This window comes from Caretta caretta, chromosome 5 (genome assembly GCF_965140235.1).
Source record: "Caretta caretta isolate rCarCar2 chromosome 5, rCarCar1.hap1, whole genome shotgun sequence".
Lineage (NCBI taxonomy): Eukaryota > Metazoa > Chordata > Testudines > Cheloniidae > Caretta > Caretta caretta.
Genome location: NC_134210.1, coordinates 71,074,735 through 71,089,570, shown reverse-complemented (window position 1 = coordinate 71,089,570; position 14,836 = coordinate 71,074,735). Strand labels below are relative to the sequence as shown.

General features: G+C 40.3%; 1 protein-coding gene across 1 annotated transcript in view; it reads left to right on the top strand.

Moving 5' to 3' along the window:
- The window catches only part of TMEM232 (transmembrane protein 232), a 141,823-nt gene that overhangs the window by 63,633 nt on the left and 63,354 nt on the right, over positions 1–14,836 (top strand). Inside the window, exons 9-10 of the mRNA XM_048851252.2 lie at positions 3,505–3,628; positions 4,028–4,253. Coding sequence (XP_048707209.2) covers positions 3,505–3,628; positions 4,028–4,253 — 350 coding nt within the window. The remainder of the gene's footprint in view (positions 1–3,504; positions 3,629–4,027; positions 4,254–14,836) is intronic.

The window sequence follows — 14,836 nt, the reverse complement described above, 5'->3', positions numbered from 1 at the left end:
GGAAACCCCGAATAAGGGCAAACACATAAGCAGGTATACACTTAGGTATTACAAGTTGCAAGAGCCAAAAAATGCCATTAGATATACCAAAGGTCAGTGCTGCAGTGGCATCTCAGGTAAAATATATAGTAACCCCATATGAAAGTGGCTGAGGATTTCTTTCCCAAAGATCCAAGTGATATAAAGGTGAAAGACATCCTGAAGAAGGAACTTTGAGGCTTCATTGACCACCCTTAGAGCATCTGTGGCAGCTTTGCAAGAGCCACTGTGTCCTGGCTGGATGCCTTTAGAGCTATGAAAGAGATCATCCTGTCTTCTGGTCTACTCCTACGAAAATTTTCCTAGCAACAGATTTTGTGGCAGATGCATCAATGGATGCGATGAGATTTTCAGCCAGGGACATGGCATTCAGCTCAGCAACCAGATGCCACATCTGGCTCCACAGCTGGAAGGTTGACATTCATGACAAAAATGTTCTGTGCTCATCTAAATTCACAGGCTCTCTTTTCTCTGGGGAAGAACTAGACAAAATAGTGGCAGAAAGCTCTGCCAAACCAAAACAATCCCTTCTCTCAGTGCTCTAAAGAGGGACTACAAACCTAGCAACAAGGATTGTCAGTCCTCCCAAATAAAGGCACTGGAGGAAAGGCAACTGGTATATATGGAGAAAACCCTGGAATGGGGGATTGGGTGGCAAATCCAGAGGTGGTCCACTACCTCTTAGAGCCCAGTATGACAAAAAACATACATACCTCTATCCAAACTTGAATCTGCAAGGCAGAATTCTCCACTTCTCAGAATAATGGTTTTGACTGACCACAGAAGTGGGTGAGAGAGGTGGCATGTTGCAGATACTCCTCAATCTAAAGCCCCACCCTATCCCTTCTTCATCCAGTCCCCCATCTCAAAACAACAGCTCACAACTTGTACCCATCACTCCAATTTGGCTTTTCATCAGCTCCCAGGGTCTTCACCAAGATTCCTGTGGTAATAATAGCCAGACCTTAGGTCTCAGAAAACTCTTCCCTTTCTAGATGGCATCTTGATTAGAGCTTCCACCTAAGCAATGGCACTCAGTGCCACAGTCTGGATGCTGAATCAAGCATATGGATTTGTGATAAATACCAAGAAGAGCTCCTTGATTCCCTCCACAAAGATAGTTCATGTGGGAATGGAAATAGAAACTTATGCTCAAAGGTCTACCAATCACTGGACAAATACCACGAGATCCAGAACCTGATATCCATGTTGCTAAATGCTAAATGCAAGACCGACCATAATGTCTACAGCTACTGGGCGTCCTGGTTTCATGTTCAGGAATCAACTCATGAACATGGCCCCATTTTTCGTGCTTCAGGGCCTTGGAACTCTATTCTTCTCTTCCAGGCTAGCTTCAACACTAAAGGGCATCTGGATTAGGTTTAGCTTGTGGTGTGGAATACAACAAAAATCCCAAAGATCCTGGTATCCCAGTTATCCTGGGCTTTCTTCAGGAAGCTGATGAAAAAGGACATTAGCCCAGCACAAAAGTGCACCAGGTGTCAGTTCTAAGTAACGATCTATTCTTGGGATCCTCTGATTCCTTGACAGAAAGCCCTCAAGTATCCAGATTTCTCTGAGTAGTCAGACTGGCTAAACTTGCAGTTAGATAACTACACACCCTTTTGAGCCACTGACATTAATATCTCTTCTACCTATCCATCAAAACCTGTTTTCTGGTAGCCATCATGTCTGCTAGATTAGTTTCTGAACTAGCAGCTTTATCCATGCAGGGACCCCACTTTGCGTTCCACGATAACAAGGCGGGGTTAAGAACTCCAGAATCATTCTTATCTAAGGTGAATTTGTCATCCCATGCCTCAGAGGAAATCATTCTGTCCAAAGCCATGGCATCCAACAGAAAAGCTGTGGCACTCAGGCATTCAAAGAGCACTAAAGATCTATATGAAGCACACCAAAATCAACAAGAAGATTGGGCTCCTTGTTTGCCTCCTTTCATCCCGAGTGTCAAGGACTCAGGATATCCAAGTTGTCACTAGCTAGATGCATCAAGCTGTGCTTCACAGAGGCATACAAGATGTCAGGTACTCTTGTTCCATATGGAATCAAAGTACACTTCACAAGGTCTATGGTGATTTCTTGGGCAGAAAGAGCTTGTGCTTTCCATGCAGAGATCTGCAGGGCAGCAACGTGGTAATCAGTTAACACCTTTATTAGGCATTTTAAAATGGACTTTCTGTCTTCTGTAGAAGCCTTCTTTGTAAGGAAGGCACTGCAAGCAGTGGTCCTGTAATAGCATTGCCAGTCTAGGCAATTAACTCAGGGTGGGCTGGGGGAAGTCTTCTCTATTTCATTCTGTTTTTCTAATCCCTCCCTGCTTCTGTTCACTAATCCCCGTACATAATCATAATTGTGGGAGATACTCAGCTGCAGAATGGTAAATTTCTTATCTGATCATTTGCCTTCTGAAAGCAGCATCTCCCACCATTCTACCATTCCTAGATGGCTTCTTAGCCAAAGGAATTTAATTTTGAGAGGTAGGCTTCTAGACTACTGTACATAGTTTACTGGTTGGCACTGAAGTTATTGTTACTAATCATAATTCTACAAGTTTTTATACAGTTTTGGGAGGAATCATCTGGCAGCAGGCCAGAGAAGGGGTCGTGACTATCACAGGCTATGCTACAACTTTGAACTGCTTCCGAAACTGCAGACAGGAAGGGATAGCCCAGGTATAACAGAATTGTGGGAGACACTGCTAGCAGAATGGTACATTTCTTACCTGATAATTTCCTTTCTTGTGCCTTGCTAGAAACTTCCCACCAATTTGATTCATTGTTAGTTAACATTACCCTTGTTTACCAGTCAGAAATTATGACAAATCATCATTTTTCTCCCTTCTAGTTAGCCAAATAACTCCTACGTCACTGGTAGGGCCAGCATGTTGGCCCTAAGGGTTAGTAGAGGAATGAACTAGATATCTAATAGAGCTTTGCTAACACTAATTTCAATGGCTGTGAAAACAGTTTATGTTTTCCATTAAACAAAGTGATATAAATCATTATCTAATGACTTGTTTCCCACCATTTGAACAGAAACCTAGTACTTTTGAGATCTAGCAGTGAACCATTTGTTACCAGTACCAAAATGTTCATTCCATGAATGATGTCAAGGTGTAACAGAACTAAGACACCATTAAAGCATGGAGCTAGTTAATCTGCCTTTACTGTGGATCCAGAAAGAAATGTGGAAAGTTTGTGCTTTTCTAGGGCCTGGGTATTGTCAGATCTTTACATTAAACTCACCAAATCTCCATAAATCTGTGGTACACTTTCACTTGCTTTCTAGACTTTGATGTTAACTAGCTCCAACAAATGCCTCCATTTATTGACACTAATTGGTTCTACAAAACAGGACACTAATTGCCTCTGGCTAGCCAATATTTTAAAAATCCATTATTTTATTTTGGATTAAAGTTTTTTTTTTCTGTCTTGAAATATCTAGGTTGGATTCTGTATTAGGTTTGTTGGTCCTTGGAGAGGCTGCCAAATTAAACTTGTCCTGCTTGAAGGTTTTAATGGATCTAGTGAGAGATTTTATTTCAAGCTCTATGTCTCTTCAGAAGCAGGTAACAGCAGTACTAATTTAGATGTAGCAAGAAAATGTGTTTGTTACAAACACTAAATTGGATAGAAGCAAACCATTTATTTTCTTTACTGTTTGAAACTGAAGGTCATGTTGATCTTAGTAGTTTGAGATGGGGATAGAATGAGCAGACCAGTTATTTCAATAGAATAAACATCTGGAAGAGTAATCTCCTATTCTTTAACCTCTGTGTGACTGGTGAATGATTATTTTCTCTGCTATATGATGCACTCACTTCTGGGGAATTAATGTGACTAAATATGACAGTAGATTAGAGATTGTGACTCTGCTCCTATTGTATACTATACTGTTCTTTTGTTAGAACTTGGATTTTGTCAGACTTTCTAGATATTTGATGGAAGTTTTATATTTCTAATAACAGAAAGACAACTGCATAAGAAATCTATCATCCTGGCACTGGGAAATAGGCTACATATACACCACTGTGCTCAGAGACATTTGTTTAAGTGGTATTACCTCAGATTTACAAAAGACAGCTTTTCTTGGATTCTGTGATTGTACAAAACCACCTAAGCATGCAGAAGAATTAAATGGAGCAAGTTTTTTTGACCTTTTGCAATACAGTCCTTCACATGGTCCACATGACTGTAAGTACCAAATAAGCAAAAACAAAACAACCCTCCCCCCCACACACATATTCCTGCCAATTTTACAAATATGGTAAGTATATTAAAAAGTTCAGCTACAGAAAACTCAATTTGGTGCCCCGTCTTCACTTCCCTGAAAATTTGGGGATAATTTGCTCCTTATTATTTGCCCTGTGGTGTTCTTCTTAATATAGGTAATATAAGAATACAGGTGTATTAACTATATTGTATTTACATTGTAATTATTCTGAGTCATGTATTCTTAGATGAATAAGTGGTAGTTACCGGTATCAATGAACGAAAGCAAAGCACAACTGCACTGTAACTTCAATGTAACTACATGGTAGATTACAGTATACTATTCCTGGCTCTTCCAATGGCCTGCTGCAGGACTCAGGCAAGTCACTTAAACTTCCTTGCCTCAGTTTCCCTATATGTAAAACAAAGGTAATAATACTGACCTCCATTTGTAAAGTGCTTTGAGATCCACTGATGAAAAGTGCTCCATATAAAAGAGCTAAGTATTATTATTCTTATGAACCGTGACCAAGAAATTAAATGAATAAGAAATTTGAAACAGAAGCTCCTCTCTCTTTGTGTAAACTCTCAAAATTACCCATTACCAATTCTTTTAACACCTTTCATTTACTTTACACTGAAAACATGGCACAGGGTGCAGAAAAGATTAATACACAGTAAAACCTCTCTCTTTCTACCAACAACAGTTTATATATATAATGGACATCTAAATATGTGGACACATGATTCATATGTGCACACAAGTGATTGCACATGATTATGTTTGCAAATACCATGATTGCATACATAGTTATACCATAGTTACATATGAAGTGGACAAACATAGAAACGCTTGGTCACCTAATTATCCTTGGAATGTGCAATTGCAGGATCAGTGCCTGCAAATGGAGGACTTGCACACACTGTCATGGAAGCACTGTTGCATATGCATGTTATGTGCACATATCAGGGCTAAATACTTGAGTTTTTAGCCTAGTACATATGGTAGATTGGAGTGATTACATACTTTTCAAGGAAATAAAGTACAGGTGTATAGAAAAATACAGGATAAAACTTTCAGAGTAGCATCCGTGTTAGTCTGTATTCACAAAAAGAAAAGGAGTACTAGTGGCACCTTAGAGACTAACCAATTTATTTGAGCATAAGCATAAGGTGCCACTAGTACTCCTTTTCTTTCAGGATAAAACTAGTTTTTATGGGACAGCACTTCACAATATTGTATTCATGGACCAAAAATCTTATATTAGTATAATACTGTGTGACCCCTTTGCATTATTATTATTTTAAAACATGCATTTTATCTTATCAGATGCTTCTTAGTAGTTGTCCTGAATTTACAATAACTCAGATAGCATTTGTTGCCATTAGAAGTTTTAACTACCCAGAGAACGCCATGTCCATGACAGATGCCAATGAAATCTGAATGAATATAAATATTTTAATTTATTTTCAACTCTAAAAATTAATCTCCTTCATTCCTCCTACCACCATTTTTCTGTCACTACTGCACTACTCCATTTATACCTTATGCATAGTACATAGATATGCATTTATTGCAGGTAAATGATCATCTCTGTCTTTTTAACACCCTTTCAAAGTTATTTGCTCACTGCTCAGATCAGTCAAAAGGCTTTGTATGTTTCTTTTTGTATCTCCTCCTGGGAAAGGTAGTAGTCCTCTGACTCCTTTCGTCATGGCTTTCAGGATCCATCATCCTTTTCTTTTTGTCATATGTGCTCAGGGAAAAAATGTGTTGCACAAAAAGCCTATTATTAACCATAGTATTTCTCGAATAGTCCTATGCTCCCTAAATGATCTTCCCACATAGCAATGTTGGTGACATCTGTCATAAAAATAAAGCCAAATATATGTATTTTTTATTTTGGAGACATTCTAAAAAGCCTCACCACCTTTACTTTCAGGCTTAAAAAAAAAAACATTGTAAGAATTAACTTCTTAACAGCACAGCTGACCTGGATACATAAAACTTCACTGTTTTTTTTCCCCTGGTTTCCTTTTGAGACCATAAGAAATGCACTGAACTCGGGGGGCTGAGGAAGACGGATACAAGACAGATCTGTTACAGCCTCTTCCCCTCTAATGCCTTTCTGGTATGTTGGGATATATCATCACAACACACCAATCACTGCTGGTGCCATTAAGGAACTTCCATGTGTGTTTCTTTTCCATAGGAAGCCCCAGAGCTGGGTGAGATTTGGAATTAGGAACCAGCCTGAGTTCCCGCAAAGACACAAGAGATCAAAAGACGGGGGGAGTCAGAGTCAAGGGAAAGGGGTGAGAAACTGGCCTGGCCTGGAGATGCGAATGATTTTGGATTCAATTTGTGGGGAAACTAGAGGTATAGATTTTTGGAAGGCTATATCGGAGTTGGGGGGGAGGTTAAGTCAGTTGAAACAAGCAAATCATGTAAAGCACTCAGCTACTACAGCGAAGGGCATGATAAGGAAGCCTAGGTAGATAGAAAAATAGATTTTAAAAGGTTCAGGAACAGTGTTGTGGTTTGAACCACTTCTTATTTGATAAGAACTAACTGACCATCTGTAGTGTTTACGTCCCATGAATAATTTAGGCAAAAATGGACATTGAAGGACAGTGAAACCTGAGGACTAATTGACTGAACCCACTTATCTGGAAACAGGCAGGTGGACTTTAAGCTAATAATTATGTGCTTGAGAAAAGTGCCATGGAATTGTTAATGAACATACATTGTCAGAATATGGGCTTTACGTCTCTTCCAAAATATATACATATATGAGACACACACTTTCGCACCCTACCATAATCACACAGTGTCAGGGCATTCTTTGAGTATTCATTCAGGGCAAAGAGTAACATCTATTGAATGTCTTACAGCTTCTAGGTTTATCCCTAGAGGTCTCCTATCAAACTAATGACCACCTCTGGCCCTGCTTAGCTAGTTAGACACAATGAGATGATACCCTGAGGCTCTCCATATAAACACAGTATATACACACGTACATCTGTAGATTTATGGCTTACAGTGGGACTGAGATACTGGGCCTGTCAAGGTTCCCAACACTGGGAACAATGTCTGTCTTACCACTTTGTCGAAAAGCTGAGCCTTCACATTCTTCCTGAGCTGGCACGGAGCAACATTATCTGGATTTGAACACCGTTTGGTAGCTCACAAAATAACTGAAGATGACAGGTCTCCCATCCATCATCACTGTCTCATCAATCATAGCAACACTTGCAGAGCTCTCATGAAGTGGTTATTAAACTCTAGCTTTGAGAGCTTGTCCTCTGCATTTACACCAGGATCGCTACATAGAGACTCCTGAAAGGCTAAAATCATGATCAAAGGAAGATAAAAATCAAAGAAAAGTGTCACATTGATTTCTGAAAGTAAAAGAGTAGACCTTTTGGAAAGTTATACATTCCTACCTCTTTTTTATCCCCAAGAGAATCTATCACTGTGGAATAAGCATGCTAAAATCAAATCTAATTTTTTTTTGGACACTATTAACTGAGAACATTGTAATTGGGTTTTTTCTTCTCGTTATAAAATATGTTTGCACTTTTAGGAAATTAAGACAGAATATAAAGATTTATCTTAAGTCAGTGTAAATCTTCAAAACATGCTACAATGCTCCTTCACCACAGAAGACAGATCCTCAGGAAGAGATACAAACAGCAGCAATGAGAAAAAGGCAAGCTAAAAACACTGTCACCTTGTGGTAATACACATAACATAGCCCTAGAACAGTTATGTCTCGATGATACAGAAACCTATTACTGCATATACAGCCTACTTGTATTTTAATAGACACATTACATATACAGGACTATTGACCCACTTGATCTCCCCCCTAGTTAAAATTTTCCAACTTGGTGTGGCCAACTGTGGTATGGCCTTCCAGGACCCTGCCAACAATCTCAAGCAATAGGACTATACACCTATTCAACCTAGAGAGAGTCGTCCCAAGGGGAGCTGCATATAGTAATCTCAATAGATGTGGAAATAAAACCCATTATCATAGAATCATAGAATATCAGGGTTGGAAGGGATCTCAGGAGGTCATCTAGTCCAACCCCCTGCTCAAAGCAGGACCAATCCCCAACTAAATCATCCCAGCCAGGGCTTTGACAAGCCTGACCTTGAAAACCTCTAAGGAAGGAGATTCCACCACCTCCCTGGGTAACCCATTCCAGTGCTTCACCACCCTCCTAGTGAAAAAGTTTTTCCTAATATCCAACCTAAACCTCCCCCACTGCAACTTGAGACCATTACTCCTTGTTCTGTCATCTGGTACCACTGAGAACAGTCTAGATCCATCCTCTTTGAAACCCCCCTTCAGATAGTTGAAAGCAGCTATCAAATCCCCCTCATTCTTCTCTTCCACAGACTAAACAATCCCAGTTCCCTCAGCCTCTCCTCATAAGTCATGTGCTTCAGCCCCCTAATCATTTTTGTTGCCCTCCACTGGATGCTTTCCAATTTTTCCACATCCTTCTTGTAGTGTGGGGCCCGAAACTGGACACAGTATTCCAGATGAGGCCTCACCAATGTCAAATAGAAGGGAATGATCACGTCCCTCGATCTGCTGGCAATGCCCCTACTTATACAGTCCAAAATGCCGTTAGCCTTCTTGGCAACAAGAACACACTCTTGACTCATATTCAGCTTCTCGTCCACTCTAACCCCTAGGTCCTTTTCTGCAGAACTGCTGCCTAGCCATTTGGTCCCTAGTCTGTAGCAGTGCATAGGATTCTTCTGTCCTAAGTGCAGGACTCTGCACTTGTCCTTGTTGAACCTCATCAGATTTCTTTTGGCCCAATCCTCTAATTTGTCTAGGTCCCTCTGTATTCTATCCCTACCGTCCAACGTATCTACCACACCTCCCAGTTTAGTGTCATGTGCAAACTTGCTGAGGGTGCAGTCCATGCTATCCTCCAGATCGTTAATGAAGATATTGAAAAAAACACGGCCCCAGGACTGACCCTTGGGGCACTCCGCTTGATACCGGCTGCCAACTAGACATGGAGCCATTGATCACTACCCGTTGAGCCCAACGATCTAGCCAGCTTTCTATACACTTTACAGTCCATTCGTCCAGTCCATACTACTTTAACTTGCTGGCAAGAGTACTGTGGGAGACCATATCAAAAGCTTTGCTAAAGTCAAGGAATAACACATCTACTGCTTTCCCTTCATCCACAGAGTCAGTTATCTTGTCACAGAAGGTGATTAGATTGGTCAGGCATGACTTGCCCTTGGTGAATCCATGCTGACTATTCCTGATCACTTTCCTCTCCTCTAAGTGGTTCAGAATTGATTCCTTGAGGACCTGCTCCATGATTTTTCCAGGGACTGAGGTGAGGCTGACTGGCCTGTAGTTCCCAGGATCCTCCTTATAAATACCTATAAGGCAGTGATTCTCAACTTTTTTCATACTATGACCCCATGCTGTAACAGAAAAAAAATTCAGTAGCACTCCTCCCATACTTTATATACTTTATATACTTTATGGTAAGTTTAACCTTAGCTCTCAGTGTCCAGGCAGCCTCTCTCATCTCACCAATTTCAGCAGCCTCTCTCATCTCACCAATCAGAAAATGAGGGTGATAGGAACTCTCTGTGATTTAAGGCCAAATTCTGAAATCCTTTCTCACTTTTCATTTAAATCTTACTTGGACAAACTCCTATTCAGATCAGTGAGAAGTCTCTTTATGTATCCAATCCAGTATCCTGATGCTGCTGGGAAATCACACAACCGGTTACCATCAAGAAGACAGCTCTGTTCTAGCCTAGCCCAATTCTCAGCTTGTGTAAGGTAAAGAAAGGGATGCCTCAACACATTAGTTTCACTACAGCAGCTCTCTCTTCATCACCTCACTTCTTCAAACCTTAGCTAGCCAGTTCTCTGCTAGGACTCTTTTCTTGTCTCCTCCTCCCTCTCCTGCTGGGGGGCTCCATTGCCATTCTGACAAAAGTGGTTTTTCCTGGTCCGCTTCCACATGATGCATTCAGTTGGCTCCTATATCTCACACTGCTCATGGCTTGGTGTCAATCCACTCTGTCCAGGAAGGACCCACTCAGCGAGACTGCCAAGATGTCTAACAAAGATGGAGTTGGGTAGGCCCTGCTCCTTCTGGGTGTGTCTTTTTTCCATGTTCCCAGTGTGTTCCTTGGCCTCACTTTTGGCAGCCCCCTAGAAGATTTCATTGGAATAGCTAGCAATGCTTATGGCCAGAAGAGGTATTTTCCTAGTCTGTTGTTCTCAGATCAAGTGCTGACATGCTTATGGGCATCATTATCTATTCCAGCTAAGGTTTGCAGTCAGTCCAGCTGTATGTCATTTGTTTCAGTCAGCATATGGATGTTTTATAAATATTCACAACTTCTGATTGTGTGAGGACAGGTATATGAATACAGCCACAAATCCTGGACTTGAGTTCAACTGTCCAGTTATAAATATTCCTCTGAGCTAACTTGTCTTCCTGGCAAATCACAGGAGTCCACAAGTGAAGAAACAGAGACCATCCAAATCAAAGTATATAGGAAAAGAAACCAACAAGTGGGCCAACCCAATCACTTGTCTGCTCTTGACTGCTTGGCATGCTCGCCCCAACACAACAAGAATTTGTTTGGGGGTCAGATGGTGAAATATTTTGATTTGAAAATGGCAATTTCATGAGAATTTTTTAAACTTAAGAAGTACATAGTCTTGTATGAAATGTAGCTGCCTTAAAATCCCTGTGGCTGCATTTTTCTTTCAGCAATGGTGTCAGAATTAAATAACAAATGTCTAGGAAAATATTGATCTGAGTGTTGCAACACTGAGTTTCACTGCCTATACCACAGCACTTTGCTATCTTTCCTGTACAGTTCAAACATTTGCTAAAACTATTAATCACTGTTGTATATAATTAGGTAGTGTCAGTACTCTCCTAGGTGCTTTACAGAAATGTGGGAAGACAAACTCCCTGCCCCAAGCGTTTACATTCTGAATAGGCAATATATAATTGCAGGGTGGATAGGATGGGATTTAACAAAAACCTGTATTTAACTAGTCAAGCACAGAACACATCAGGTTAATTCCATGATTTAATATATATTTATTTATCTCTGCAGGGTGGAGTGGAGATTACAGGCCTTTTGATAATGTAAACTGTTGCCAAGTTTTTAAAAGTTGGGTGCCTAAAGTTAGGCTTCTAAATCCATACTTAAGTGCCTAAATAAGTGGCCTGATTTTTCAGATATGTTATTTTGAGGGTTTAGGTGCTGTTCCACTATATAAGAGTGCATTACATTGTAACTGACTCACCTAAGCTTCGCTCAGAGAGTAAATTCCTGAGCCAGGATAAAATCCACAGCTCCTGCTTCACTCCCTGTTGCCTTATTTCCTAGACCATTCCATTTTTCTCTAATTGCATATTAGGATTTTTTCCTATAATGTTTATGTAAAAATATCTCTAGAAAGTTTTTAAGTGACAAAGTTAACATCTGCTCAAGCTAGCACAGCTGCCTTTCAGGAAGGCATAGAGAAAAATCAACTGCCATTTTGCCTGTGCTCCATGCTATATCAGAAGGCAGCAGAATTTATAAACACTGATTAAGAGTTCAGCCTCTCTCATTTTCAGAGAGGTCAGTGTGTGGGAAAAATGTGTCTCATTTAAAATTTACTTGATACAGTAATTGTCTTGACTCTTGCATTAGAATTGCATTGGGGTGATACAGCTGTTGCTGAATTACCACTGACATTTTTGTCTTCAGTGCATGCTAAATTAACAATATGTTAAAAGACCAGAAAATGGAATAACCAGAAAACTCAGAATGGTTCTTTTCAGGTCCCTTAAATGGCTAATGATTCTTTCTTTCTTTCTTTCTTTCTTTCTTTCTTTCTTTCTTTCTACTTCTGTTGCTGGGGCTTTATACATTTTTGCCAGAGTAGTTACTTGGTTAGCTGTCAGAAGCAGATTTCCTTTCAATATATTTAAAGCAACATTTTTGAAAGCTGCCACTAGGTCATCCAAAGCAGAACAGAAGAGTGCCTTGTGATGCTGCAGGGGACTTGGATGAGTAGTTTTATAACAGTCAGGTTTCTCAGCAAATGTCTAGACATGATTATTAGATTGCAGTCCACTTTTTATGACAGTTCTAACTTACTGCCATCTGTCTTTATAAGCAGAATTTTATATATATATATATATATATATATATATATATATATATATATATATATATATATATATATATTTTGCACTGACTGTGTGCCATTTGGGTGCAATAAGTTCTCACAAATATTCTTCTTTGAGAAGACCGTAGCAGAGTTTAAATCAACAAGAAAAGAGCCACATGGCTCACTTGTTAAATCATCAATGGCTTTTAAAAAGGAATTGTGACTTGCTGGAGTATAGTTGGCTGAATGCTTTTATTATTTGTAATTTATCTTGTGGGTTTTAGAGCAAACCATATTCAGACTGATGATTCTTCTGTTGTGCTGGTACTATATTGTTCCTTGTTGAACAAAGATTTAGAGCTTGTAAAGAGAGATGGTTTGTGCAAAACACTTATCTTTTATGAAAGTGAGATATATTGATAGTGAATGCTACATAATGGATACATTTTCACCATTGTATTTTGCTATTAATTATCATCTTTATGATAGCACCTGTGGTCTGCACACACTCAGGAACACACTGCACACAGCCCCATGAGCTCATAATCTAAGCCTCCTATCATGTAAATTGATCTGATCTGGGGGAGGGAGAAGACTTCTGTTCCTTGAATATCCCTGTTGACTTCAAGGTTCATATTATATACTTTGACAAAAATGGTTAAATACACATCAGCTATACTCAGCAGCCCAAGCTATCCATTATTAGTTGGTCAAAGCTCTATTTCTGATTTAATACTGTTCAGCTAATGTATTATTCAACAGATATTGGTGAAATTAGACTAATATATTTACAAATATGTTTTCTGTGATTTTCTCCACCTCTGATGCTTGTAGCTAAATCTATTTATTTATACAGCAGTCATACTCAAAAAGTTCCTTCCACTATCAGGGAATTGATTTCCCATCTAAGAACTGGAATGTCTCTGAAAGCAGCAGAATTTCCAAATGAAGGAAACTTAACTTCAACTGCTGTAATTGTGTGTGTGCATACCATTTGTATGTGTGCAGTGTATATGTGCAATTTGAATTCCCAGAGAAAAGTCAATTGTAGTTAGCAAATTAATAATTGAAATGCCTGGACACTGAGAGCTAAGGTTAAACTTACCATAAAGTATATAAATCCACAGCTAATGTACCCAAACTACCAAACTTTGTCCCTTTGACAATCCCAACCTCTCATCTACCCTTCTTTTTTTCTTTTATAGCTGGTTTGTAAGATGTGATCATAGAATCATAGAATATCAGGGTTGGAAGGGACCCCAGAAGGTCATCTAGTCCAACCCCCTGCTCGAAGCAGGACCAATTCCCAGTTAAATCATCCCAGCCAGGGCTTTGTCAAGCCTGACCTTAAAAACCTCTAAGGAAGGAGATTCTACCACCTCCCTAGGTAACGCATTCCAGTGTTTCACCACCCTCATAGTGAAAAAGTTTTTCCTAATATCCAATCTAAACCACCCCCACTGCAACTTGAGACCATTACTCCTCGTTCTGTCATCTGCTACTATTGAGAACAGTCTAGAGCCATCCTCTTTGGAACCCCCTTTCAGGTAGTTGAAAGCAGCTATCAAATCCCCCCTCATTCTTCTCTTGTGCAGACTAAACAATCCCAGCTCCCTCAGCCTCTCCTCATAAGTCATGTGTTCTAGACCCCTAATCATTTTTGTTGCCCTTCGCTGGACTCTCTCCAATTTATCCACATCCTTCTTGTAGTGTGGGGCCCAAAACTGGACACAGTACTCCAGATGAGGCCTCACCAATGTCGAATAGAGGGGAATGATCACGTCCCTCGATCTGCTCGCTATGCCCCTACTTATACATCCCAAAATGCCATTGGCCTTCTTGGCAACAAGGGCACACTGCTGACTCATATCCAGCTTCTCATCCACTGTCACCCCTAGGTCCTTTTCCGCAGAACTGCTGCCTAGCCATTCGGCCCCTAGTCTGTAGCGGTGCATTGGATTCTTCCGTCCTAAGTGCAGGACCCTGCACTTATCCTTATTGAACCTCATCAGATTTCTCCTGGCCCAATCCTCCAATTTGTCTAGGTCCTTCTGTATCCTATCCCTCCCCTCCAGCGTATCTACCACTCCTCCCAGTTTAGTATCATCCGCAAATTTGCTGAGAGTGCAATCTACACCATCCTCCAGATCATTTATGAAGATATTGAACAAAACCGGCCCCAGGACCGACCCCTGGGGCACTCCACTTGACACCGGCTGCCAACTAGACATGGAGCCATTGATCACTACCCGTTGAGCTCGACAATCTAGCCAGCTTTCTACCCACCTTATAGTGCATTCATCCAGCCCATACTTCCTTAACTTGCTGACAAGAATACTGTGGGAGACCGTGTCAAAAGCTTTGCTAAAGTCAAGAAAC